This window comes from Nomia melanderi, chromosome 10, assembly GCF_051020985.1.
Source record: "Nomia melanderi isolate GNS246 chromosome 10, iyNomMela1, whole genome shotgun sequence".
Classification (NCBI taxonomy): domain Eukaryota; kingdom Metazoa; phylum Arthropoda; class Insecta; order Hymenoptera; family Halictidae; genus Nomia; species Nomia melanderi.
In genome coordinates this window covers 16,272,290-16,300,125 of record NC_135008.1, presented here as the reverse complement: position 1 = coordinate 16,300,125, position 27,836 = coordinate 16,272,290, and the positions used below count along the sequence as shown (strand labels likewise).

Below are 27,836 nucleotides of genomic sequence, written 5' to 3'. Positions count from 1 at the left end.
GTGCCATATCAGTTACAGCATTTAAAATATAGTGTAATATAGCGTCGTCTGGTGCACGTGCGATGTATAGTGTATACTGTACAATACTGTTTTAATTGTACCTGCAGTATGAGTTAATATTAGAGATGGAATTCTGCATTCCTGTAAAATATAATATAATTGTTCCTTGTAAAAATGGTTGTTACTCATGATGCTGCTAGTATGAAATATTTATTTTTTAAAAAACAATTAGTAATTTCAATTAAAATGAAACGTTTTTATAAAATGTTATGATATTTCCTGTTTTATTTCTATTTTCGTTAACCCAGATTTTTGAAGTCCTAGCTTAATTGTACGGACGTAATTAATTTCTTTTCGTGAAAGCAGTGTTACCATGAATTGGTAGGTACTTATTTGTGAAAATAAATATCAATAATTTGCAGTGATTTAACGACAATAATTAAGAAATTATTAGAAAATCTAAATGGCTCGTTACTTCACATATTGTATGACTTCCTAGATGAATATTGATAATTTTCTGTACATTATTGGACCTATTGAATACATGATTTATCTTGGAATTATTTCGGAATACGTACGGGAGTAAATAATTAAACTGAATGTAGTATGCCACTACGTTGTAACATACGGAAGGGTTTCCATGTAAGTGGTTGGTTTCTTGTTGTATATAAGACAGCGCGGTTTGAGTCGCATAATGCCTCGGAAGCCGTCTGTGTTCTAGAGGATATTTGAGTCAGTTAGGTTCAAAGATACGAAAAGAGATCAACGCTGAAGCACCGTTCTGTATTTCGTCTAATTATCAATTAACTGATCGGCGTGCCGCACATCTACCACGGGCACTAAGCTGCTTGATGCACGCGCCCTTCACTGCAGACATCTTAGTGGCCGCGTAATCACTGACCCTGGGAGCCCGCGCTGATGCCATGACCGCTCTGGGAGGGGTGATGCTCGTGCCCATACTCACTCCGTCGAGAGTTACTCCCGTTCGGTAGGCGGCTTGGACATTTCCATGCACACCTTGCCACCCGCTATTCACAGTATCCCATGGGCGCTGAATGGCAGCCTTTCTGCCGTCGGCCTCCTTCTGCGTCATCGCCTCGTCGCAGATGGAGGCCGCCGCTCGCCACGACCTCTCGCTTCCCAGCATTGCCCTAACTATTGTTGGTAGCGAGCGGTCTCCCCCTATCTCATCTGTCAGTACTGTGCGCAGCGCTGCAAAGGCGGGGCACACCTGCAGCGTGTTCTGCGGCTAGTCCTCCTCCTCATGCTACATTGGCGGCCACCGCTGTCACCGTTTGTCGCTTCCTTTCCGATGCGACACAGGTTTGTTGAAACCGAAGCAATCGTGTCCGGTGAATACCTGCGTCGTACGGTAGGTGAGCCTACCGAAGCCTCTCCTTTACCACCTATCGGCAGTGTGGCTGGAGAGCCCCAAGGATTTATTCGCCGGTATGGGAACGTATCTTCCCACGCCATCTGTCTTGAACGAATCATCAGGCCCAAAGCCCGAAGCTCTCGACAACCTCTGTCCCCGGCGGGCGCTGTCGAACCTGGCCGTCGATGCTGGTGCGCCTATAAATACACTATGGAACAAATTTTAACCTATTTTGCTTTTTACAATAACCACTAAGTGATTGCTATAGAGTTCTTTTTACTATTGGGTTTTTGTAAAAACCGTCGAATTTTTCAGAGAACCAAGTGTTACGTGAAAACTAGAAACGATAGGCAGTTAAAATTTGTCGCAGAAAATATAGCAGACTAGCCCAAACACATAACTATAAAAGGTTTGAATTTTGCATATCATTAAATGTTTGTAAATGATGATCAAAGTTTAAAAAAGGGTAGATGCGCGTACTTTGTATGCAATTCTGTTACATTCCTACAATAAGTATGGTGGCTGGCACGAATTTCCTATGCGCCATTGGATTCTGCAGACATTTCTGAAGAGGAACCCTCCCGCGGGAAGCGTGTGATCGGGTTTTCTTTGGGACATCGTAAGAAAATGTCCGTGAAGACCGCGTGCACGGAACTCTGGCGCCACACAGCCATCGCTCGCCGGCCACAACTATGCAGGGTCGTCACTACGCGCTGTACAGACATAGCTTTTTTCGAGCCATATATATATTTAGCTTTTTTCGAATTCAGTTTATTTTTTTTACAAGGGGGAATTTCACCCTAAATCATGGTAAAGTCATTTAGTCACTCCGCGTGTTTCCAGACAATAGTTTTGGAATTTTTACTTCGTTTGTAGACAACCGACCATATCGTAAACCGAGAATTTACAAATGGTTCCGCACGTGGCCATTGCCCTTACCCTTACATCAAGAGGGCTGGCCAAAGGGCGTAGTGTAAAACGCCTCCGATTTTTGGAATTATGCGCTGATTGGACGGTCGAAAATACCCAATCAGCGCACTAGATGCGACTTGAAGGTGTTGTATAAAAACACCTACAGGATCGCACTCGGGACACTTTTTTACCACACTTCGCAAAAAGTCCATCGTGCAGGACAAAGACTCTATAGACTCCACTCTTAACACACTCTTTACAAACATTTTTTCGTATCGACACATTCCGTAATAAACTCTTGAAATATACTTTTTCGTATTAACAACAAGTCCATCGTTCAGGACAAATACTTTTTTATCGCAACACTTAGAGTCACGACAAGTCCATCGTTCGGGACATACACACTTCAGCTTCACACTCCGAAGAAGCATCTAATTCGAAATTCGAGAATTCGTTCGTCTCGAAACGCATAACATAAAAACGGGTTCTCAATATTGTGAGAAACCGGTGGTCTGATCTCAATCGTTCGGAGATCGGAATCGAATCAGTTGGTTTCTGAAGAAATTTGAAAATCGAAGCCTCGCGATCATCAACGAAACCTAAAGTTAAAGCTGGGCTTTACAACTCCAGTCAAGGAATTTAATCCACTTTTGGTGATCGTGCACGGGCGTGCAATCGGACGAGTTTTCCACGCTACGACATAACATTTTTTGGTCCTTCGAGCCGGAACCGCTACCTACGGAACATTTTGTTATCCTTTGAGCCAGATTCGCGACCTACGGTTCATGAGTGCTTAGCAATCCGACGAGTGCAAAAGTGTTCAGTGAGATCCGGTATAAGCACGCGGCAGGCCAGTACAAGGTGACACACAGGACGGAACAACACGACTCCAGAGCAGACAAGCAGCAGACATCCAGAGCGAGGAACATCGAGCCCAATCTGTTGCAGCTCAAAACCTAAACGACTCCGACCAACCACGTCCTCCGCATCAATGAAGAATTACCGATCGTTTCTTTCGTGCGATATCCTTGATTGTTCTTTCTCACGTCTCGACTTCATCTTACTAACGAAATGGCGAACGTGTCAACGAACGAATCCAGTGCAAATCAAGCAAAAAGAGTCCGACTACTCAAAAACAAACGCCGCAAGTTCAAGTCACAAATCACATCCCTCAATAACGCGCTCGAGATATACCAAGATTCCGCGAAGGACCGCGTAAAACTCCGCAAACGTGTTGAGAGGCTGCGAAAGCTATTCGATAGCTTTAACGAAATTCAAGATCAACTAGGGCTCATCGAGGATTTTGAGTAGACGGTGGCGGAACGCGAAGCGGTAACGGAGCAATACGATGACGTCATCGCTACGGCCATGACGTTACTGCAAGACGCGGAGGGAGCCATGACGCAACCATCAATGGCGATCAAAAGCGCGAACGATTCGCCCGCGTTGTCAACATCATTCTCGACGATCATTCATTCGCATCCGGGATTGACCGACATCCAAAAGTTGTATTATCTGTGACTATCATTATCCGGCAAGGCTAAATCCGCGATAGAGTCATTCACCATCAGTGAGGACAGTTACAAGGCTATACGCGGGCGCGGGCAATACGCGGGTGCTCATGCTTCAACATTCCGCGTTGCTTCGCGACACAGAAGTTGCACTGGGGAGGTCGTGGGAAGACATCGCGAACGACCTCTTAACTAGCATCGCGATGTCGAAAATGAGTCCGGGTACGAAACGGGAATGGGAGCAGACGCTGTCTGACACGACGATGCCGAAAATCGCCGACATCTTTCGGCATCTCCGGAACGCGTCCCATCGCTACAAGACCGAGAATTCACTGACGAACTCTCCAATCTCGATCGCGAATCGAGCTTCATCAGCAACCGTTACACCGTCGCATCAACAACCCGCGAAAAGATCATCGGCGTTTCCACGAAAAACTGCCGCACCTCCCAGGAAGCCGTCATCGCCGCGGACGGCCAGGAGGTAAACATTCATCGCAGTATCCCACTCGAGCTGCAAAATTTGCAACTCAGGTACTCATCCGGCGTACCAATGTTCTAAATTTCTGGACATGGTGACGAGTCGACTTCAGGCAACACGCAAGACAAATCTTTGCACCAATTGCCTCCAAGGGGACCACGCCACCGAAGCCTGCAACGGAGGAAAATGTCGGATGTGTCAGCTGCATCATAACACAAAGCTCCATCGGGATGCATCACCAGGTAAAGAAGTCAGGAAAACTTGACTAGAGCGGAAACGCACCGGACAGCCGACGTTACGACGACAAATATTAAAGGAACAATACACCGTGATTATCGACGAGTACTTTGCGCTCAGGCATATCTGGCAGGTAGAATCCCTCGACGCGCTAGGCTTCTACCTGCCAGACCACGCCGTCATAAAACCTAGCGCCACGACGAAGGTCCGGGTTGTGTTCGACGGTTCGGCAAAGACTAGTAACGGCGTGTCATTAAATAACGTATTAATAACCGGCCCTACTATTCAGGATGACCTGTTCACATTTCTGTTGCGGGTTCGAACGTATGCGTTCGTGATTACCGGGGACATAAAGAAAATGTAACGCCAATTTCTCGTGCGACCGGAAGACCACGTATGCAGTGCAACTGCAAGAACTCAACAACATCGAGTTCAACCGCTGCGTGACCCTGAGGAGCCACCAACGTTTCGAGCTCCACGGATTTTGCGACTCCAGCAAACGCGCATACGGAGCTTGTATATACGCGCGTACAATAGACGATGTGGGACGAGTCGAAACCCACCCGCTCTGTGCAACGCTTCTGGCGTCCTTATACGCCTCCGTTCAAAGGGCGATCTCAGTCAAGATCCACGAGACATTTTTGTGGATCAATTCTACAATAGTGTTGAACTGGATCAACGCACAGTCCTGTATGCTAAAGATGTTCGTGGCCAACCGCGTGGCCGACATACAGGGAAAAACCGAGACAAACACGTGGCGCCATATCAAGTTGGCCGACTTGATTTCAAGAGGAGTGATGTCCGCGCAATTTATCCGAAACGCATTATGGCTTCACGGTCCGGACTGGCTCGCGACGGATCAAGCAAGGTGGCCAATTTTGAGATACACGGTCTTGAGTGAGATACCCGAAACGAAAAGGGTTACATGTCTCGTGAACTCAACCGTTCGGAGTGACGAGATTCTCACTCGATACTCGTGTATCAAGAAGCTCACGCGAATCGTCGCGTATTACCCCCGCATTCGTCACCATACCACTCGTCCACTGACCGTTAAGGAAATACGGGAAGCCGAACAACGCATCGTCAAAACAGTCCAATTCACAGCATTCGAAAAGGATATCAAGAACTCGGAATCCGGATGGCTGCACTCCAAGAGCCAACTCCGATCACTCACCGTTCATCGACGAAAAAGCATCATTGCGCGTCGGCGGATGTCTGCAAGGGTCCGAGTTACTGTTCGCGAAAAAACAACCGATCCTGCTACCGAAAGGTCATAACGTGACGGACTTCATTATACACGAGACGCATGTTCGATGTCGCCACGCAGGTATCGCGGCACCGCTTTGCAACGTACGGCAAACGTATTGGCCCATTGATGAGAAAAGTCAGGTGTTTCCGACTTAATCCACCTGCCGTGGATTATGTCATAGGAAATTTACCTGCGACGCATGTCACCGCCGCTCGGCAGTTTTATAACTGCGGCGTGGATTATTGCGGTCCCTTCTTCGTTAAAGAGCGGTGCTTCCGAAATCGAGCTCGAATCAAGGTGTACGGTGCAGATTTTACCTGTTTTGCGACGAAGGCCGTTCACCTCGAAGTAGCCGGCGACCTAACCACCGAGGGATTCATCGCAGCCCTCAAACGGTTTATGGCACGGAGGAAACTCTGCCGTAACATCTATTTCGACAATGGCACGAATTTTGTCGGCGCAGATAACGAACTAACGGCGTTGTACCGATCACTCTCGCAAGAAGAACAACTGCGGCGATTCGCAACGGATAAGGCGATCTGCTGACACTTCATGCCAGACTTATCGTCACACTTCGGTGGCCTATGGGAAGCCGTGGTGAAATCTTTCAAGCATCACGTAAAACGGGTTTGTTGGGGACGAATTGTTCCCCCTGGAACAGATCAATACGTTCGTTATTGAAGTCGAGGCGATCCTCAATTCGCGCCCTCTTACACCCTTCTGGAGGAAGTGGTGAAGGCGAACAAAATGTAATTATGAACAACACAAATTATGGAAATATTTTCTTCAACACTATTTATTGACGTCGATGTCGCGGAGATTCGTGAGGACGTCGGTAATGCGCGCAGAAAAATGAGAGTCGCTAAACTCTCGTCGGAAAATATATACTAGCGCGAAGAAAGAAAGAAAGATGCAAAAGTAGGAGAAGATCGAGACGAAGAGAAAAGATTCGAAAGATAGAGAAGAAGAAGGATAATGGTGAAAGAGCAAGTAAAGAGATGTGTAATAAAGAGTGGAAAGTTTCCAGGCCTGCAAGGGCCTGCCCGTCGAACTGGCCAGTTCCGAGCGAGGCCTGGAAAACCTTTGGAAAATCCCGCAGGCCCGCGCAGGTCTGGTCATCAAATGTGTGATTGTGCGAAGCAGACTCGCGCGGAGGAACAGTTATAACGGTAAACGTGAAAAAGAAAAAGCCAGTGGCGTAAGGCGGCTTTTCGGCCGCCACACCCTTATCCGCGGATCCCAACGATCTTTCAGCCCTGATTCCCAGCCACTTCCTGATCGGTGATTCCTTTACGAGTCTTGCTCAGATTGATTTCAGTAGAACACCAACAAACAGGCTGTCCACCAGGCAACACATCCACAAGGTCAAACGACATTTCTGGACCAGGTGGCACAAGTAGTACATCCAACACTTAAACGAGCGGCATAAGTGGACCACCGACACCCACCACATTCGAGAGAGGACCATCGTGGTGTTGAAGGAGGACAACCGTCCACCTCTGGCCTGGCACCTCGGACGAGTGGAGGCCACGTATTCTGGGGCGGATGGGGTAATACGGGCAGTCACCGTTCGGACCAGCCACGGGACCTACCGGCGGAACGTGAGGCAACTGGCACCTCTACCTGATTCAGACTCTCATTAGCAGTACCGCAAACATTAGAAGCTCATGCGCAGATTAGGTTACATAATTGTCGCGTTGTATTCATATTGATCGTTCGTGCCGATCAACGAAGGGGTGGGGGGAGCATGTTCCGACCGATACGGAACAAAACGGCGAAAATCTTCGAAGGTTCGTTTACGACATGGACGTGCCAACAAAATTATTTTCGGAATTAGCTTTTTCCGAAATCAGTTTATTTTTTGTCACAAGGGGGAATTTCACCCTAAATCATGGTAAAATCATTTAGTCACTCCGCGTGTTTCCAGACAATAGTTTTGGAATTTTTACTTTGTTCGTTCAGACAACCGACCATATCGTAAATCCGGAATTTCCAACGGGACGACTCGAACCACGTTCGTAACGGTTCCTTCAGACAAGAGTCAACCCGGAGGAAATTTCCAAGGCATCGGCAAATCTTAGCGCATCCCCCGCAAGTGGCCATTGCCCGCACCATTGCACCAAGAGGGCTGGCCAACGGGCGACGTCCAAAACGCCTCCCATTTTTGGAATTATGCGCTGATTGGAATGTCGAAAATACCAAATCATGGTAACACACATTTTATCCAACCTAATGGATACACAATATATGTTAGAATTATTTCATAATACATGTAGGGCACATAGTAAAAAACTCTAATCTCTTGGAGGCATACGGGTTAACGTGCATGGTACATCTATTCCACTTGTGTACGTAAGCATTGCATACCTACCGAAATTTACCCCGACGCGTTAATTGACCCGCCTATCAGTTAAAACGGCCCTGCTCCGATAATGCAGCGTCGTATACACTCTGACTCAAGCATGAGAAGAAAATCGAGTACAATGAGAAGATTACAGTGTCGAGCATACGGGAGGAGGATGCACATCTAAACTGACCCGTGATTCGCAGAACTAAACAACATATACACCTATAGGCCAACTATTACACAACACATCTCAGTCCGACGCCGTGACTCGGCAAATATTAATCATTGGATTCTATTGCTGATAGCGCTCCTTCAAAAAGCTCTTCTTCCGACAATCTGCGGTAACCCATCGTCCTATGATCAGTAGATCCGCGACCATCGTCTGCAGTCGATCGTTCATCAACGTACCACCATGAAGTTCACAGTGCCCGGCGCGCTTTTCCTCTTCTGCGTCCTATGTGTCATCAGGCAGTTGCAGTCTGCCAGGATTCTAGCTATCGTTCCAACGCCTTCCTACAGTCATCAGATCCCGTTCCGCCCATTATGGTTGGAACTCAATAAACGAGGTCACGACATCGTACTCGTTACTGCGAATCCAATTCCGAACCTGGATCGGAAGAACTTCACGCAGATCAACGTCGGCCAAAGCTACAGCGAGATCAGAAAACTTGACTTCATTAAGTCGCGGTTCGACAAAGTAGACTGCCTGACATTAATCAGAGAAACCTTCCTAGATATGGCCGGTGTTCTCACTGAAACCTTGCTGAACAACACGGATTTGAAACGGTTGTATGCTCCTAACAACAACGAGCATTTCGACGTTGTGCTGGTCGAGATGTTATTCACTCCTGCAGTGTACGCTTTCGCTCACAGGTTCAACGCGCCTATGATAGGTATATTTTAATTTTCACTTTAATAGATTACGGGTTGCTAAAACAGAAATGTAGCAGAAAATTGGAAGAATGTATTGCTAAAGTGATTACGTACATATTTTAGCAATTTAAGAAACATTTTTTTCTACTGGCATCTGGTGAAAATATATTTTCTTCTCGAAACATAGGTATTTGTACGTATACATGTTTAATAGTATATTAACAACTGTGAAAATGTAAAATTCCTTTAACGCACCAGCAAAATTTTGTCCAATGTAAGATTCATTACCTCAATAGAAGTAATAGTTGAGACACGTATCTATCACAAATGTGAATAAAAAATTCACAGAGGAAATCACAAGGAAAGTAAGAATTTTGTCCTTTTTATTGACAAGTACTTTTATTTGTAAAAATTTCAGCAATCTTCCTTACATGCAACTTGAAAATATGATATGGTATCCACGTGTATTGACTTTAGTGGCATGAAACATATATACACGTTTCTTAAGATCAGTGATTATACGAATACAGCGACGCGTTCTTTATCTAAAGTAGCAGCTGAAGACAAGATACGAAGATACAATATACATTCAGTGTGCACACATGATTCACGGTTCTAACGATTAGATAGATTTGGCTGAAATCTACCATTTACTCGAGTTATACGAAACTAGTTAATTTGGTGGATACAGAATATAATAATTAGTATCTCATACAAGTGTATGTCGATTTTAACTGATACGATTATAGAAAACATATCTGAAATCTGTTTTCAAAGCACTCAATTCTAAAGTGCGCTAGATTCGCAAATGTTCAGGATTTTAACAGGAAATCACAGTCAAATCGTATAATGTACCGCTCTTTCTTGAAGCATCCCTAAGCAACACGTGGTAGTGTCCGGAAACGTCTAAAAAATCGAACTTTTAAAACCACGGCCTGACCATCCGAAGAATATCTCGAAACGGCAGTCCAATTCTCAGGATATTCGGCAAGCCGAATAGTTTCAAGATCTCGAAATTTTCGGAACCTCACATAATTCTACTAAGTTCCAAAATCTACGTAAACTACCATCTATTGTTCTTGAAACTCTTACTGTCCTTCAACATTCTTAAATATTTGAAAAATATTTTTAGCATCATGTACTTTGTGCTTTGCATTTTTGGTAGTACATCTACCAGGTAAACAAAAGTTAAATTGGCATTTGATTTGATGTGCATTTACACTTAGTTGTAAATAGGAATTATTACAACGGGTAATTACTTCACTTATTACTAAGAGAGATAGAGTATGTAATATTAAATATATTTTTATTAGTTCGGACATTATGACCAAACGACAGTTATATGGATAGAGGAAAGTTAGTCCGAATGGTGTTCTTAAGGCAACATTTCAAGGTCATTGAATTCGGCGAAATGTAAACACATATGTCTCTGAAAATAATTACCAAAACGTTAAAACCTTTTTTACGATTATCCTAAAGACTCCTGCAGAGACTATGTCCAAGCCACCGACACGATGTCTTCTAAAGTAGATAGTTAATTAATTATTTTCTATAGATCTCACACAATATAGGAACTGTTAATTGAAAGGTGATATGAAAGTTAGACGAAACAAAAGCGTGAGGGAAGTTATACTAAGTACATATTTCTCTCCACCTATAATAAAAATATCCTAACCATAAAATTATTAATTAAAACGATTTTATTCGTTTGTATGCTTTTAGGATTAAGCTCATTAGGGATGACTACACTCAATGAACATGCTCTCGGCGGCCTTGTATTGCCATCGCACGAATACACCTGGGAAGTGGAAGCGAACATAGGAACGCATCAGCCATTTTGGAAAAGATTACAGAATTTCATAAATCTGTATCGTACCATGTATATTTTGTACCGTGACCTATTTCCCCAGCAACAGAAATTAGCAGAAAAGTACTTCGAGAAGCCACCGTCTTCACTACTCGACATACTGAAGAACACCAGCCTTATATTTGTCAATCAAGCCGATGCTATAATTCCAGCTCGACCGAAACTGGCAAACATGATCACCTTTACCTCCTTCCACGTCAATGAAAAACTGGCTCCGTTGCCCCAGGTATGATTATGTTCATTTTACTGTGAGAGTTGTTATTATACTGCTCCCCTTTATGCGATTTCAGTATTAAAATCAAGTAATTCACGTTGAATAAGTGATATATCTTCTTGAATCGTGTGCGTCCAGCACAGATTTTCAGCTGTATATTCTCCAGAAATGCATAAGAATCCGTTGCCTAATTATAGTTATTGAATTGTTAAGTCTCGTGTGAGTGGGACAGTTAAATAAACATTTAGATCTATTTAATTTGGATAGTTTGTGTTGTTTACGTGGATTTCTCGACGGTATTTTTACATATTGATAAAACTCCTGAAATTATAAATCAGCAATTAAATAATAAAATAGTATATAATGTAATATAACGAAAAATATTTTTGAATAACATTCTAAGGAAATATAACACTTAAACTATGAACGTTTATGGTCCTCAATTAAGAAATTTAAGATGTTATTTGCATAAAAAACTCATACAATTATTACGTTCAATCCTTATCTTAATCGCACTATATTTCAACAGCCAGAAGTATGTTGCGCTGGTTTTTTTATAACAGCGAAAGAAGTAATTATTTTCAATTCCTTGTGGTAGGATTTGAAACGCTTCTTGGATCAAGCGACTGAAGGATGCATCTACTTCAGCCTCGGCAGCAACGCCATGAGTTCGGACATGCCGAAAGAAACTATACAGGTTTTCCTCGATGTGTTCGATAAATTGCCCTACAAAGTTGTGTGGAAGTACGAGAAAGAGCCGCCAGTTAAACGTGACAATATCTTTTTCGGAAAATGGCTTCCCCAACAAAGTATTCTTGGTAAAATCTTATGTTGCAAGTAACTTGTAAATTCATGTTATATAGGCTTTAATTACTAATTATTAATCGCTATTCACTGTTGCACAGCACATCCCAATGTGAAGATGTTCATTTACCAAGGAGGTCTGCAGAGTACGGAAGAAGCGGTACATTTCACGGTGCCGTTATTAGGTCTTCCAGTACTTGGGGATCAAGATTACCAAGTGCTTAGAATGGAAGCACTTCGGGTCGCAATACGTTTAGAAATCACGACCATCACAAGAGAAGATTTGGAGGGGGCAATTCTAGAACTGATAAATAACAAACAGTGAGTATACATAGTATATATAATACGCGTGATACGTACATTTTACAATACAACCAACGAATGAATGATTTTATTGGGAAAATACAGAGTGATAGCGGCATAGTTGTTCAAACTTTCATATTCTATAATGTCAAAGGATGAAAAACGATTACATGAATATGAGATCGAAACACCTTTCTTTTCTAAAGAATAAACACCTTTGAATTATGATGGAATATTAATGAATCTGTAGAACTTAGTTAACTAAAGATTTATTTCTTTTGACTTCAATAGACACTTATCTCCATCCTACCAAAGACAGTCGAGGGTTGTAATAACTGTATACTTCGTAAGAACTACGAAACATTTAAAATGTGAAGTGATTTACTGTAAAGTATACTGTCTATGAATATCAAGATAACAAGTTGTAACATAGAATTTACTTGTGACAAAATAAATGACAACAATGCTCAACTTGTTAAATATGGCAGCTATGTAGTATATTTTCGTATCAAAAAGAAAAATCTGTGCGACGACTACGGGTCTACTTGTCTCTTTCCAGATACAAGGAAAGAATGATCGAACTCAAAAAGAGAGTGAACGACAACCCTCACGACATGGTAAAGCATCTAGCGTGGTGGACGGAATACGTGATCCGTCACAAAGGAGCCCCTCATTTTCGATCGACTTTGGCTGATCAACCGTGGTACCAACGCTGCGATATGGACATCGTGGTGTTCCTGACTATCGTAGCCGTTTTAGTAATTTCAAAAACGACCAGTATCATCGCGACACTAGTCGTGCGATCTTACAAACGCTATCAGCTGATGGCAACAACAAAAAAGCGAAAAATTAATTAGCTTTAAATTGGAGAAACAGTGTTGTACCTATATACGATTTATAAATTATGCTTGTCATGTGTTTTGCAGCGGAACATGCCGATCGTTTTAGTAGTCATTGAATGTACGAAGGTTACCAGAATGCTCGACGTGTTTATAAATTAATTTATACGCAGGACAAGCCAGAATTATACGAATAACATAAACATGTTAGCGTACTAATAATTTAAGCAGTTTTTTTATAGACGTAATATTTGCTAGCGAAGTTAAATGTGTGAGTGATTAGTAATTAAACTTAGTAGGAACACTTATTCGTTTGATTTGTTTTTATACATAGTGAAAGTTGAAGGAACATAGTTGGATTCTGGATTTATGTCCAAAAAGAAATGTCCAAGTGATGCGTCTAGAAAACCACACGTAGAAATCAGTCTCAAAAATGCCACGCGCTCCTTTGTAAAAGACTGTGTCCTCTTCTGGAGGAGCTTTACGGTTATTCTCGATTGGTTAAGTCATTGCAAATGATTTCCACCGATCGAGGAATTTTGTACAAGGCCAGCCACTCTCTACGCCCCTAACTCGTTGTGAGAGTGAGGGCGGTTGTTGCTCAAAAAATAGTTCGCGGCGATGCAGCGAGGTGTCTTCCGGCCTGACAAAAGCCAGAACGCACGTCGTTAAACACTCGGTGCTGCAAGCCCTTCGAAGATCCAAGATTTATGGCATTCACTTGTGTTATTGACATTGTCATGGGAAAACTACGTGGACTCATTTGTCCGTCAAGTGGCTAAAAATGTTGAAGACGCTTTCTCAAAGATAGTGTCTTACGTTGTGCATTCCATAAATCTTGCTGAACCCTTGTGTACCAAATGTTTCTTTTTCGTTGCACAACTAATCGCTACGGAGTTATATCATGACCTGTATAATCTTATTGAAAACTGTGACATGTGTCTTTTACTTGCTTTGAATATTTGGGGAATTCGCACTTATTTCCTGTAATGATTCCAAGAATAGTAGTTTTTTTACTATTAATTTTTTAGCTAGTCGATCACTCGTAAACAAATTTTCTGTGGTTACCGGTACACACCATATTTGACTACAGATTAATTATTATGGCCAGAAGACACAACTTCGTAGGGTGGAAATCCTGTGCTAAGATTAACATGCTAGTTGGGTAAGAAAGTCCCTTATGACACAGGGATGGATTGACATGCAGAATATTAACAGCTCAGATTGTGCTCCATCACATTAAAAATTGAAAATCTCAATGATTAATTCGTCTCAATGAGTTCTGAAGCATTGAGAGCATTGAGATGCCTTTCTGGAAGTCGCACCGCGAAACAAACATAACCTTTTATCTGGGAAATTATGTGCAAAAGTTTGGAATGGTCCATTTGACTGGATATAGAACTGGAATGAACCAGATGGAGATCCGGAATGTGCCGGAAGGAGAAATATTAAAAATGAGGTAACGTTTTATTATTTAGCAAAAAGTGCAAAATGCTAATCTTGCAATGACAAAAATATAACATAGAGTATCATTAATACCACTAACTGAATCAGCAATAAACAAAAAGTTTTTATCACAACATTCCCAAATGAACGTCTCATCTAGACAATTTCAAGCAGATCAGCTTGTTGATCGATTGATAGTTGGTTCAAGTGGATTTGTCATGCCTGAAAATCATGCCGCAAAATGTAACGCACAACAGTTTACACATCTTGCGTAAAGAAAATTCAATTACTTACCTTTTTATCTAAAATCATAACAGATAGTGTACTGCGATCGAAGTTGATAACATATTTTTCTTGAATTTTATTTTCATTTTGTAAACACAATTTGTTGCGTTTACTATAATATTATAACTATGAAGATAGGTACTGAAACAAGCGTTGGTCGCGAACGTGTAAACGTGCGCGGGACACCTATAACAACCATGCGTGCAAGTATCGCATTCCTTTCTAATTTTGTCACCGCAACGCTCTAGATGTTTTGTTCCTCAATTAAAGTTGAAAATTGACTGCAATGAGACGATTACAGTATCGGATTTACGTGAGAAAAAAGCACTTGTAAGCAGATCCCATGAAACGCACAATAAAACATCTTATCATATTATCGATTAATTGCACTATCTGTTCCTCTTTCGTATCGTGACTCAGCGGGGAAACTAACCACAGAATTCTACTGCTGATACTATTCGTTTATAAAGCTCTGAGTATTGCGTTGATTCGCGTCACACGCCGTCTTACGATTAGTAGTTCCGCGACCAGCGTCCGCAGTCGATCGTTCACTAACGTACCGCCATGAACTACATCGTGCCCGTCGCACTTTTCCTCTTCTGCGTCCTATGCGTCATCAAGCAGCAGCAGTGTGCCAAGATTCTTGCGATCCTCCCGACGGCATCCTACAGCCATCAGATTCCGTACCGACCATTATGGCTAGAACTGCATAAACGAGGGCACGAGATTGTGCTCATTACTACGGATCCGATTCCGAACATGAACCGAAAGAACTTCACGCAGATCAACATTAGTCAGATGTACAAAGACGTCAGAGGGGTCGATTTCGTTAAGCGGCGGTTCGAGAAGGCCGATTTTCTGACGTTCGTCGAGGAAAACATGCTGCGCCTGATCGATATTGCTGCGCAACACATACTGAACAACACGGATGTAAAACGGTTGTATGCTCCTAACAGCAACGAGCATTTCGACCTTGTGTTCGCCGAAATGTTACTCACACCCTCTGTGTACGCCTTCGCTCACAGGTTCAACGCGCCTTTGATAGGTATGTTTTAATTTTCACTTTGATAGATTAGTGTTTGGTGAAATAAAAATGTAGAAGGAACTTGAAAAGAAGTGTTGTTAACGGGACGTATTCTGAAATCGAGCGAAGTATCGTTGGAAAACAGTAATAAAAGTAATAGTGATAACAAAAGCGGAAACATCATTGGAAATTATGGAAAAATAATAGAAACCTTTTTTATGCGTATTTCAATGTTTGCGTATTAAGTCTTAATAGTCTTATGTCGACATGTTTCCTACATTTAATTTTATTATAACTATTAGACACATATTTCAACAGTTTACGAAATATTTGTTTCTACAGGTGTCTAATGAAAACATTTATCTGTTTCGAAACTCATATGCAGAGTCTAACAAAATGTTGCGCACAAATGATAAGGCATGTACAACTCATTAAACTCAGTAAAAAAATCTCAGTGAACATGGGTCCAATACTCAATAGTTTCCGAGATAAAAATATTTACAAGGAGAGTGCAAGGCCTTCGGGTCAACGATTTCGTTAAAACTTTGTATATTGGTAGATTTGATTCTTCTGTTTATGAATATATATCATTATATGGGCAGATACTCAGTAGTTTTTAAGATATTCGTTATTAAAAATTTATCAGGTCAATAAATACACTATTAATCAGAATAATCACCAAGTTGAATAATGTCATGAGAGTAACGTTGTGGAATTATTTATAAGACGTTATAAAATGGAAAACAGAATAGGAGATAAATCAAGGAAGGCTCCTAAAAAGAAATTAAATGATGAAAGGTGGATTTCTTTGAATGTACAATTAACAATATGTTTACGGAAGACGACAAATTGTTAGATATTGAATTTTATAAACAGTATTTCATAAAAGCTTCTGTTTTTAAGGCACTCAATTATAAATTGTGCGAGATTTAAAAAATGTTCAGGATTCTCAAGAATGTTAGGAATTTCTACAGAAAATCACATTCAAATCGTATAATGCACCACTCCTTTCGGATGCATATTCTGTGCAACGTGTGATAGTGTTCAAAACGTCTAGAAAATTGAAACTTCGGAATCATGATCCTACAACTCTACTAGTTTCCAAAACGTACATAAACGAACATCTACTTTTTCAGGCACGATAAAATACAGTGTCCAATAAATATTCGTAATTCTAGTGTTAAACGGTAAAACTGTTTAATAATTGGTAAACATTTACTTTAAGGGACACTACGCGAATGATTTTGATCTTCACATTGATTGTTAAAGTCATGACTCCGAGTAAGATTTTCTGTTAACCTAATCGGCGTTCTCATACAGTTTTTACATATTCGTAAATATTTACTTACTACAATATTTCAGCTTGTGGATTTAGTCGATCAAGGTCGTGAGATTCTTCTCAGTTTGTCGCGTGATATAAAAGTTTAAACCAGGAATTCAAAATGTACGATAAATATTCATTACCCGTATTGTTAGCTTTATTAGAGGCAGCACTTAGTTTAAAAAAATTCCAGAATCATAATGTTCTGTACAATACATTATTCTCGTGATCAGAAAAGATGATAATGATAATTAGTTGAAAATTCATTATAGATTGATATTGAATATACTGAAGGAACCATAAAATTTTTGTTATGTGGGAGTTTCAGTCTGTATAAATAAAATGTTTTCAAATTGTGTAACATTGTGTATTGCCTAATCGAAATATTTAAAACAATGTTTTTTTTCATTATTGATACTCATTTTTTGGCACATATTTTATTATTAATTTAAAAAGTTATTTATAATTGAAAAAAATTATTTATTCCATTTAATTATTTTAATTTTAGAAAGGTAATAAATTAATTTTCGAGTTTTACTAAAGACAAACATTCCAACGTTTGCATCTATTTTTTAAAACCTTCACACCATCATCGAAATAAATAATTATACATGTTGGATTCTATTAAAACATACAGAATATTGTCGTGCAACAAATTTTTATTGGTAGCCAGGTTCAAACTGGGTCAATTTTCATCCTTAACCTTTGCAGGTAGAAAAGAAATGCACGTTCTATTGTTCTGCGACGGAAAGCATTCTTTTTTGTAGGTGTCCTGTACTCATGTTTCACTAGAATCTCTGCTTACCAACCTTGTCAGGGCTTCTGTTTCTTGCATTGATTCCACTTGAGTTTAGGCAAACGGCATTTGGTCCAAATTCTTTTACAACAGCAGTAGTGATAACAGATTTTCGGAAACTGTTCGTTCTCTTCTATTTTAAACCGTCTTTCTTTTGCCAACTAATAAAGGAGTCTGACTTCAGCATAAAAGGACTTAGGGAAACTTAAAACTTAAAAGGAGTGGGGAAAAAGAATTTGGAAAAACGGGGGTCTTCAGTGATGTATAGGTTTGGCGAGGTTCTTGTTCTAGGACTCATCTCTTTGGGTACTTATTTCGAGTCCCCATCACGGTGTGATAATCAAGGGAAGTGAAGTCTTTTGGACATATAAATTTGGTACACGAACATCTCTGAAAGGTGTCCTATCTAATGATAGAGGAAAAGATGAATAGGTAGAATACCTAACTTCGAAGGGACTGGCTTTGTTTAACTTTGTTTAACCAAGTCTCCGAGTAAATTAACACGTCGGCTACCAGCACTTATTTCCTATTGAGTTCCTAAATATAATGTCGTAATTTATAATTTGTAATAACACTATCCATAGGATTAATTTCATTTTCATTATTTAAAATATAGAATTATGGCAGTCACAAATATGTGACGCTGGTAGCGTTAAAGGGGGACGCAGGAGGATACCTAACATGACAGTTCCGAACACTCTCCTTGGCTCTTCTTCAGCCATTCAAGATTTTCCTAAATCAGTCACTTTATTTCCCAAACATACCGGCGCTATCTAGTTGCAAGATGACATCCGGTTTATAGTTGCAGAAATACATAAGTATTTATATACACATATATATAATATTACATACCATATATATTGTAGGGTGTGAATGGTCGATTGATTGTACTTCTGCAATTATAAACCGAACGACAGTTATATGTATACAGGAAAGTACAGTCATTGGAAAAGATGAAATATACACACTTACGTCTCTGTAAATAATTACCAAAATTTCAAAACTCTTTTTGTGAATATGTCAAACGTTCTACGAGACGTAAGCGACCAAGGATTTACTATAAAGAATGGAACTAGAAAAGTTTCAACGGGTGGAAGTGAGGCGTTTCTTCCGAGGTCTACCAGTGGTTTCGTCAGTAAGGCAAGCTGGTAGACCCACGGCTTTGACGCCGGGACGCCGGGACGATTGGAAGAGGTTTAACGGATACTTACATCTATACAAATTCACGCGGAACTGACTAGGAGCGGGAAGGTCCTACGCGTGTAGGCCTTCTGTTGGCGGAGAGCTAGAACTGTCGCCAAAAGACTGTCAATTAAGTTATTTGGAAGCCTTACTTAAAATGCTGTCTTCAATAACGAATGTAAATTTAAATTTCATTGGAGTAATGTCACTTAAACTAATTAGTTGTTACTAAAACTTAATTTTTTATAGATCCTGTATAGCTTAACAGTTGTTAATTGTAAAAAGAAATGAAAATTGGACGAAACGAAAGCAAGAGGAAAGCTATACTAAATTATCTGTCTCCCTTTATAATGACAATATTTTAACAATAAAATTATTATATAAAATAATTTTATCCTTTCGCATGTTTTTAGGATTAAGTTCATTAGGGCTGCTTACACTCAATGAACATGCTCTCGGCGGCCTTGTATTGCCATCGCACGAATACACCTGGGAAATGGAAGCGAACATAGGAACGCATCAGCCATTTTGGAAACGGCTACAGAATTTCGTGAAACTCTATCGCTACATGTACTTTTTGTACAGCAACATATTTCACCAGCAACAGAAATTAGTGGAGAAGTACTTCGAGAGGCCTCTGCCCCCACTACTCGACATACTGAAGAATACCAGCCTTATATTTGTCAATCAAGCCGATGCATTAACTGCGGCACGACCGAAACTGGCAAACATGATCATGTTCACCTCATTCCACGTCAAGGAAAAATTGACTCCGTTGCCCCAGGTATGATTAAATTCATTTTACTATGACAGTTATTATTATACTACAGATATTTATGTAAATTCAAATGTCAAAGAACATACTGAGAAAAATAATTGTATAAAAATACGGTGGAAAATTGATTTTCTAAACAAATACTATAAAAAATATTACATTTTGGTCATTTGGTATATTTTTTAGTATTGTGAGCTTTCTGTGTTATTTTGTACTTTCAAATTCGCTACGAAAGCACACTAATCCACAATCTACTAATTACATTACTCAATGCTACAACTCGAATAAATAGCACAGTGAAACAATTTTTTAAATGTTTTTAATTAGGACAGATTGTTAAGTAAGACAGTTATTGAACTGTTTGTGTTTCGATTTATCAGTGAGATCTTTACATATTGCTGCAATTTCTTAAATTATAAATCAACAACAAATGAAGCAGAAAAATATATGTTATCTCTGAAATAGGAACGATGCTTTAAGAAGAGTATATTTTATTTACGCAGTGTAAGAAGGCAGGTGTGAACGTGGTGTGTAGATGCGCAAGTGTGAACGTAGTGTGAACGTAATGAGAACATTTGCAAGTATGAACACAGAGTGAAAATGACTGATGGACCACGACGTGCTGCATTGACTCTCGAAAGTGGCAAATTCGAAGGGGAAGTGTTCCAAAAAGAAATTGCGAGAAAGGCTTGGAATGTAAAAGAATGTTCGAGAAGGTTCGGTTAAGATCAGCTTCCGGTTCAGAAGTGTTAAAAGATCGAAAACAGCACGTCCGTGGTATCAATTATGAAATGCCGATGAAGCCGCATGCGTGAAATTAATACCCTTACAGTACTAAGAAAATGTAATACTTAAAGTAATCCTCAAATTATCACGTTATCAGAAATAGGTCTTTGTTCGTGAAACTCGCGATCAAAGTTCCATGCAATGTGAAACTGTACATATTTATAGCTCATCTGGAAGTATTAGTGTAGAAAATTATTTAACTATTACGTTCCATCTTTATCTTAATCGCATCCAACGTCGTTATTCTCATACGTTGTCATTCTTCTGTCAGGATTTGAAACGCTTCTTGGATCAAGCGACTGAAGGATGCATCTACTTTAGCCTCGGCAGCAACGCCATGAGTTCGTCCATGCCGAAAGAAACTCTACAGGTTTTCCTGGACGTGTTCGATAAATTGCCCTACAAAGTTGTGTGGAAGTACGAGAAAGAGCCGCCAGTTAAACGTGACAATATCTTTTTCGGAAAATGGCTTCCCCAACAAAGTATTCTTGGTAAAATCTCATGCTCCAAGTAACTTGTAAATTCATGGTATATAGGCTTTAATTACTAATTATTAATCGCTATTCACTATTATGCAGCACATCCCAATATTAAGATGTTCATTTACCAAGGAGGTCTACAAAGTACCGAAGAAGCGGTACATTTTACGGTACCGCTATTAGGACTTCCGGTATTAGCGGATCAAGATTACCAGGTGCTTAGAATGGAAGCCCTTCGGGTCGCGATACATCTAGAAATCACGACCATCACAAGAGAAGAATTGGAGGGGGCAATTCTAGAACTGATAAATAACAAACAGTGAGTATTGACACTATATAAAATACGTGAAATATATACATCTCAAGATATAACTGCCAAATGAATGATTTTAACGAAAATACGAAGTAATAAACGACATAGATGACGCTACTTTATTTTTCTATTATTTTTAATCATAAAGAAGGATCACATAGACATGGGTTCGAACCCCCTTCCTCTTGAAAACATAACACCTTTGCATTCTGATTGAATAATAACGAATCTATAAAACTTAGTTAGATAAAGTACTCACGGTAATATCTTTATATGGCACAATACACCTAGTGTCTACTAAAATCTGTCATTAAGATTAAAAAATGTATACATTGTACCAACTATGAAACGTCTAAAATATAGAGTGATTTAATGTGAAATATTCTGTTTTTATGTGTCAAAATATCACACTGTAACATTCAATTTACTTCTTGCAAAAGAAATTACAAAAATGATTAACATTTTAAAAATGACAGCTATTTTAGTGAGCTTTCATGTTAAAAAGAAAAATCTCTACGGCGATTGTAAGTGTACATTTATCTTTCCAGATACAAGGAAAAAATGATCGAACTCAAAAAGGTCGTGAACGACAACCCTTACGATTTGGTAGAACATCTAGCGTGGTGGACGGAATACGTGATTCGTCACAAAGGAGCCCCTCATTTTCGATCGACTTTGGCTGATCAACCGTGGTACCAACGCTGCGATATGGACATCGTGGTGTTCCTGACGATCGTAGCCGTTTTAGTAGTTTCAAAAACGACCAGTATCATCGCGACACTAGTCGTGCGATCTTACAAACGTTATCGCCTGATGTCCACAAGAGGAAAGCGAAAAATGAATTAGCTCTAAATTGGTGAAACAATATTATACATACATATCATTCATGAATTGTGTTCGTCATGTGTTCTGCAGCGGAACATGCTGATCGTTTTAGTAGTCATTGGATGTACGAATGTTACCAGAATGCTCGACGTGTTTGTACATTAATTTATACACAAGACATGCCAGAATTATACAAATAACATACACATGTTATAGTACTAATAATTTAAGCTGTTTTTTATGCACGTAGTATTATCTGGCGAAGTTAAATGAGTGAGTGATTACGAAGTGCGATATGAGTTACGGTATTTAAAATATAGTGTAATATAGTATTGTCTGGTGTATTTGTTATGTATAGTATATACCTTACAATATTGTTTTATTTATACCTGCAATATGAATTAATCTTAAGGATCGTATTGTGCAGCCTTATTAAATGCAATTGTTCTTGTAAAAGGTAAATACTGATGATGTTAAATATTTATTTACTAAAAAGTCATTAATAACTTCAGTTAAAATGAAATATTTTTATGAAATGTTATTATATTTCCCGTTTTGCTTTTACTTTTGTTGATCCAGATTTTTAATGTACTAATTTAATTGTACGGACATATTTAGTTTCTTTCCATGAAAGGAGTGTTTACAAGAACTGGTAAATACTCACTTGTGAAAATAAATATAAATAAATTCCAGTGTTTTGTAGAAAAAATGAATTTCTATTATTGCCGCCTTAAGAAACTCATATACGGTACATTATATTCCTTCTTCTTTTTCAAATCAAAATATAGTGTAAGTCTGTCATAAATAGGTGTTATTGCGAGAAAATAATTTACCATCAATTACACAATCATAGTGTATATATTTTTGCTATATAATGCATTGTTTCAATAATTGAGTGACCTCATTGGTTTAATAATTTTACATTATATAGTTTCAAAGAAACAGATAAACCCTTAGAGCACTATAAAAATCACAACGACATTGTAATAATTAGCAAAAACATTTTCCTATTGTAGAATTATGCCTTCATGCATTAATAAAGTTTGAAAATTAATATAAAGGTCGTTGTCTCACAGCTTGAATTCCAGAAAGAAATCTCAATATTCTTAATACTTTGTAACTGACTAAGATAAATCAAACATTAAGATAAAACATTTACTGTCCTTCCCACATGGAATAAACTGTAGAAAATCAGTGTAGCTGGATTAATGCATCTAATAATAATCTGCTAGTCATTTCAATTCTTGTTAAGCTCCTGTTCGAATTGAACCGACTATCCTCAAGCCAAAATGATACAGAGGCAATGGGATTCTGTTACACGCTGCATATTTAGTTAAAAAAAAATTTATTTGCATAACAGCATAGCTATTTGCACACAGGCGACAATAAAACTATTCAAAACAACCAGATAATAATATTTTGCCAAAGTAGTAACTTAAATCTAGTTTTTTGTTCACGACGGAATAATAAGTTTTACACTTATATTGTTTTGGCACTTGAGCTCTTATGGTTTTTGTTATCTTATTATTTTTAGTACCCTTTATAATCTTATAGTTCTAATCGAGGTATCTGGGTCTAACACAGGTATAAAACTGCAAAACAGAATTCGTTTAGTAATACCATAGTACTACAGGTGGTAGGGGAGTTCAAAGGAGGGTAAGGTTAACGGTCACCGACCAATGTTCATTGTCTATCAGTACATTTTACTTCCTCGCATTCTGTTTCGTTTGCGTTCTTTGTTACGCAAAAAAGTCCCTATGAGTCAGTTTGCATTTCGCACTTTAGTATATTTCTAGCTGACCTGAACGATAGTCCACTACAATCGGTCGTTGTAACATGAAGTTCAGAGTGTTTACGCTTTTAATTCTTTCAATCAATTGGTTCGTGGAGCACGTCCGATGCTCTAAGATTCTGGTGTTCGCTACGACGCCGACTTACAGTCACCACGTAAATTATCCCCCATTACTGTTGGAATTGACCTCCCGCGGTCACGAAATAGTATTAGTCACCGCGGCACCCACATCAAGTTTGGATGTCCCTAATATTAAGCAGATCGATATTAGTCAGGTTTTTAAAACCAGAAAGAACTTGAACAGTATTGGCGATAGATTCAATGGAGTATCTTGGTTATCGTCCGTGGAAGACAAGATTATTGAAATATTCGATTTGACCACGGAGGAGATTTTCAAGCATCCACAAATGAAACAATTATACAAGCCAAATAGTAACGCAAATTTTGATCTTGTTATATTGGAAATGTTCTATAGCACGTCACTTCTCGCATTAGGACACAGATTTGACGCTCCAACAATGGGTAATGTTTCACTATCTTGTAACTAATATCGTTATTTCACTATAAATATTACTGAACCTTTAACACTAGCTTTAAAGACATCTGTTCCGCAGTTTATTCTATAGTTCTTACAAAACTTGATGATCGTTTATTTAAATTTAAAAATTTATAAATGTAAAAATAAACAATGTGGACACATATTCGTGTCACTGCATCAATCAATAACGACTTACATATTCGCCAAATAATGTTTTTAAAATTCAATGTGCATCACATTAATGTATTTCGTAAACCTAGTGTCACTATTGTACATTCGTTAACATTGTTTTCGAATATGTGGAATCCTTTTTAATTTAGAACGATTTTTCTACTATTCATTTTATTACTAAAATAAAATACCTGTTACTAAACACCATTCAATTTCACTATTCATAGTTACCAATTAGTATCGCTAATTTGCAACAATACAACGAAATTTTTTGTCCATTCGAAGTTCATTACTTTAAAGATGAATCATTGCTAATAATATTAATTTCTCGCTCCGACTCATGTGCATTGAATAACATTGATTTTTAGTAAGATAAGTTGAAATCCTTAGACCTGAACCACACGTGTCCTCGTATGTTAAACTTGCTTTTCCTTGGTTTATATAATTTGTAGGATATAGCCCGATGGGAATACCTAATATTTATGATTATATTTGTGGAGCACCAGTGTTTACTAGTCATGAGTCCAACTGGGAAATAGAACAAAACGCAGGACCAAATCTATCATTCTGGCAGAGGCTACAAAACTTTGCAAAGATGTGGCGCCACATATACTTGCAGTATAATTATTTTATTCCTCGTCAGCAGCTCATGGCTGAAAAATATTTGGGACCCGGAGTACCGCCCATGCTCGACTTAATAAGAAACATCAGCGTCGTGTTCATCAACGCTGATGAGGTTTTGAATCCTGCTCGGCCGAGATTGTCAAATCATATCTTATATAATTCTCCTCATGTTTCTGCCAACATTACACCACCTACAAAGGTACAGTTTATTATTTAAATATCAATTCCGATAAATCTTGTGAAAAATTGTATCACATTTCTTTTTACAATCCTTACGCATAATTGATCTTTAAATCTTCATGAATCTCCTTATAAAAATTTGACAATACAGTATGCTATAGTATTATAATGTTTGATCAACGTCTCTTCTTTTTATAAGATTGACACACATTGGTCTAAACAACTTTTAAACCTGACGAAAACGTCAAAGAATATTTAATACTAAACGTACCGCAAACGATCAAATGCCCGGTTTTAAAATTTCATTAAAAATTTTCTGTTCTTCTTCGTTCATTTAACATTAAAACAATTCTTAAATTATCGGATTAATCAGTTTCGCGAATATTGTTTTTCCTTCTTTTTCTGTTTTCAAGAACAAAAATGTGTTGTCGAAGTTGTTTATCTTTATTTTATGACCAGTAATTTACTGAATACGGTAGGTATAGGCATATACAAAGTGTGGGTACGTTTAACCGTTTAGCTACTGTAGGCCACTATAGTGGATTCTGTGTATCTATATCATCTTTTCGAATGGTGCGCCACTTCACCGGCAGAATTCTTTCTCTGTCACCAATAGCTGTGCACATTATAGGCTAATCTAACGTAATTTCACATTGGAAAGCTCTATTAATCTGAAATCATAATGTTTCATTTATGATATGTAGACCGCGTCAAACTTTGTACTTCGTACAGAGATAAAGCTTTGCGGCTGGTTTCGTCGTAGCTAAAAGGTTAATGTTTCCGTAGTCCAATAATTAGATAAACGTAAAAGTTTACTGACTTGAAAGCGTGAAGTTACTTACGTGAACCAAAATACACCGTTCTTTCATATCCATAGGGGTTGAAACGATTTTTCGATGACGCGAAGGAGGGATTTATTTATTTTTCTTTGGGAACCAACGCACCCACTAACATGTTACCGAAAGAGACTTTGCAGATTTTTCTGGATGTGTTTGCCAAATTATCATACAAAGTCGCTTGGAAATTCGAGGGCGAGTTACCAGGAAAATCTGATAATGTGTTCATTAGCTCGTGGCTTCCTCAGCAGACTATCCTTGGTATAATTTCTCGATTTGTCGAGTGTCTGGTTTACAGGCACGAATACTTTGCATGTTATGGCTAACAGTGTTATTTATCGCACAGCGCAACCGAATATCAAGCTTTTCGTCTACCAAGGAGGGGTACAAAGTGGCTCGGAAGCCGTACACTTCGGAGTGCCTGTCTTAGTACTTCCGATATTTGCTGATCAATTTTATCAAGCACGAACGATAGAAAATATGGGGGTTGGAAAGTACTTGGACATCGTAACGTTAACAAGGGACAAATTGGAACGTACTATCAGGGATATTATAACCGATAACAATTAAGTATTTCATACAGTTTTTTATTTATTTACTTTATTCATTTTGTGGTTAGAATGGACCCTTGGTATTTGGATTCAAAAAGAAAAAAACTGCAGGACTGAATATATAAGAGAAAAGAGAAAAAAAGGCTTCCATACGAAATAAATTTCTTAACATGAGAATGATTTTCAAACCTAAGTTAGAAATGATCTGAATTTGTTAGTTCTTGTTTAGAAATATGTTTACATCATATTTTAAATATAACCTACAGCAATTATCACAATATACGTGGATTAAGATTGAAGCAAATACGACAACTTGCTTTCGAACGAATATCATTGGAATACAAAAATATTCAGAACTTTAATTCCACTATGGACTGCTATTCGCTTTCTGAATACTCAAATAACACCCTGGGGTCGTTCAGATGTGGCATGGACGTTTTATACATTCAAAACGTGCGAAAAATTACTCGGAAATTCATTTATCTAATCTCGGATATATAGTTATAAGATTAAAATGATAAAAACATATTGAGGAGCTTTCATGGATCATTAAAGATGACACTTACTTGAAACAAGTGGACGTCGCAAATTGTAGTACATATAACCAGAACATATGGCAATTATACAGATATTTGTTTCTATTGAATTTGCGTCAGGAGAATTCTCTTTTTATTTAAAATTAAGTAAAAAGTACATAATTATTAAACCTTCTAGTGAACTTTTATTTCATCCAGACTGTTTAATGTTTTATTGTTATAATAAATATGTATAATTCATTTGACGTGGTATAGTTAATATAAACGAAATAAATCACTGTTTCACTTACGCCTTTAAAAAATTACGCGAATAGTTTATGAAAATACTCCGATGTAGAACGCTGTGTTATCAGTTTTAAATATTAAT

The 27,836-nt window shown here is 38.8% G+C and overlaps 3 protein-coding genes and 1 long non-coding RNA gene across 4 annotated transcripts; 3 read left to right on the top strand and 1 right to left on the bottom strand.

The window, feature by feature from the left end:
* Positions 1-8,295: 8,295 nt before the first annotated feature.
* On the top strand, positions 8,296-15,021 carry LOC116434349 (UDP-glycosyltransferase UGT5-like). The gene is made up of 5 exons (XM_076371735.1): positions 8,296-9,002; positions 10,705-11,075; positions 11,662-11,881; positions 11,969-12,188; positions 12,730-15,021. Exons 1-5 carry the CDS (start codon positions 8,522-8,524, stop codon positions 13,025-13,027), a joined length of 1,590 nt encoding a protein of 529 aa, XP_076227850.1. The 5' UTR covers positions 8,296-8,521; the 3' UTR covers positions 13,028-15,021.
* LOC143175021 (uncharacterized) lies at positions 14,316-15,501 on the bottom strand. Its single transcript, XR_012999595.1, has 3 exons — positions 15,095-15,501; positions 14,750-15,021; positions 14,316-14,677 (listed from the first exon to the last, which is right to left on the bottom strand). It is a non-coding gene; the product is annotated as an uncharacterized LOC143175021 (long non-coding RNA).
* Positions 15,142-23,261, top strand: LOC116428822 (UDP-glucosyltransferase 2-like). Its single transcript, XM_031980935.2, has 5 exons — positions 15,142-15,785; positions 19,477-19,847; positions 20,896-21,115; positions 21,203-21,422; positions 21,965-23,261. The coding sequence occupies exons 1-5, from the start codon at positions 15,305-15,307 to the stop codon at positions 22,260-22,262; spliced, it is 1,590 nt and encodes a 529-aa protein (XP_031836795.1). The 5' UTR covers positions 15,142-15,304; the 3' UTR covers positions 22,263-23,261.
* A 786-nt stretch (positions 23,262-24,047) lies between these two features.
* LOC116428812 (UDP-glycosyltransferase UGT5-like) lies at positions 24,048-27,522 on the top strand. The gene is made up of 4 exons (XM_076371739.1): positions 24,048-24,555; positions 25,195-25,565; positions 26,424-26,643; positions 26,729-27,522. Exons 1-4 carry the CDS (start codon positions 24,078-24,080, stop codon positions 26,950-26,952), a joined length of 1,293 nt encoding a protein of 430 aa, XP_076227854.1. The 5' UTR covers positions 24,048-24,077; the 3' UTR covers positions 26,953-27,522.
* The last annotated feature ends 314 nt before the right edge of the window (positions 27,523-27,836 follow it).

Bases quoted from the DNA above. Each gene is read 5' to 3' on its own strand.
- LOC116434349 (XM_076371735.1), top strand. From the start codon at position 8,522: ATGAAGTTCACAGTGCCCGGCGCGCTTTTCCTCTTCTGCGTCCTATGT. The intron at 11,076-11,661 runs GTATGATTATGT...TCCTTGTGGTAG, and splicing joins AACTGGCTCCGTTGCCCCAG to GATTTGAAACGCTTCTTGGA. The intron at 12,189-12,729 runs GTGAGTATACAT...GTCTCTTTCCAG, and splicing joins GAACTGATAAATAACAAACA to ATACAAGGAAAGAATGATCG.
- LOC116428822 (XM_031980935.2), top strand. From the start codon at position 15,305: ATGAACTACATCGTGCCCGTCGCACTTTTCCTCTTCTGCGTCCTATGC. The intron at 19,848-20,895 runs GTATGATTAAAT...TTCTTCTGTCAG, and splicing joins AATTGACTCCGTTGCCCCAG to GATTTGAAACGCTTCTTGGA. The intron at 21,423-21,964 runs GTGAGTATTGAC...TTATCTTTCCAG, and splicing joins GAACTGATAAATAACAAACA to ATACAAGGAAAAAATGATCG.
- LOC116428812 (XM_076371739.1), top strand. From the start codon at position 24,078: ATGAAGTTCAGAGTGTTTACGCTTTTAATTCTTTCAATCAATTGGTTC. The intron at 25,566-26,423 runs GTACAGTTTATT...TCATATCCATAG, and splicing joins ACATTACACCACCTACAAAG to GGGTTGAAACGATTTTTCGA. The intron at 26,644-26,728 runs GTATAATTTCTC...TTTATCGCACAG, and splicing joins TCCTCAGCAGACTATCCTTG to CGCAACCGAATATCAAGCTT.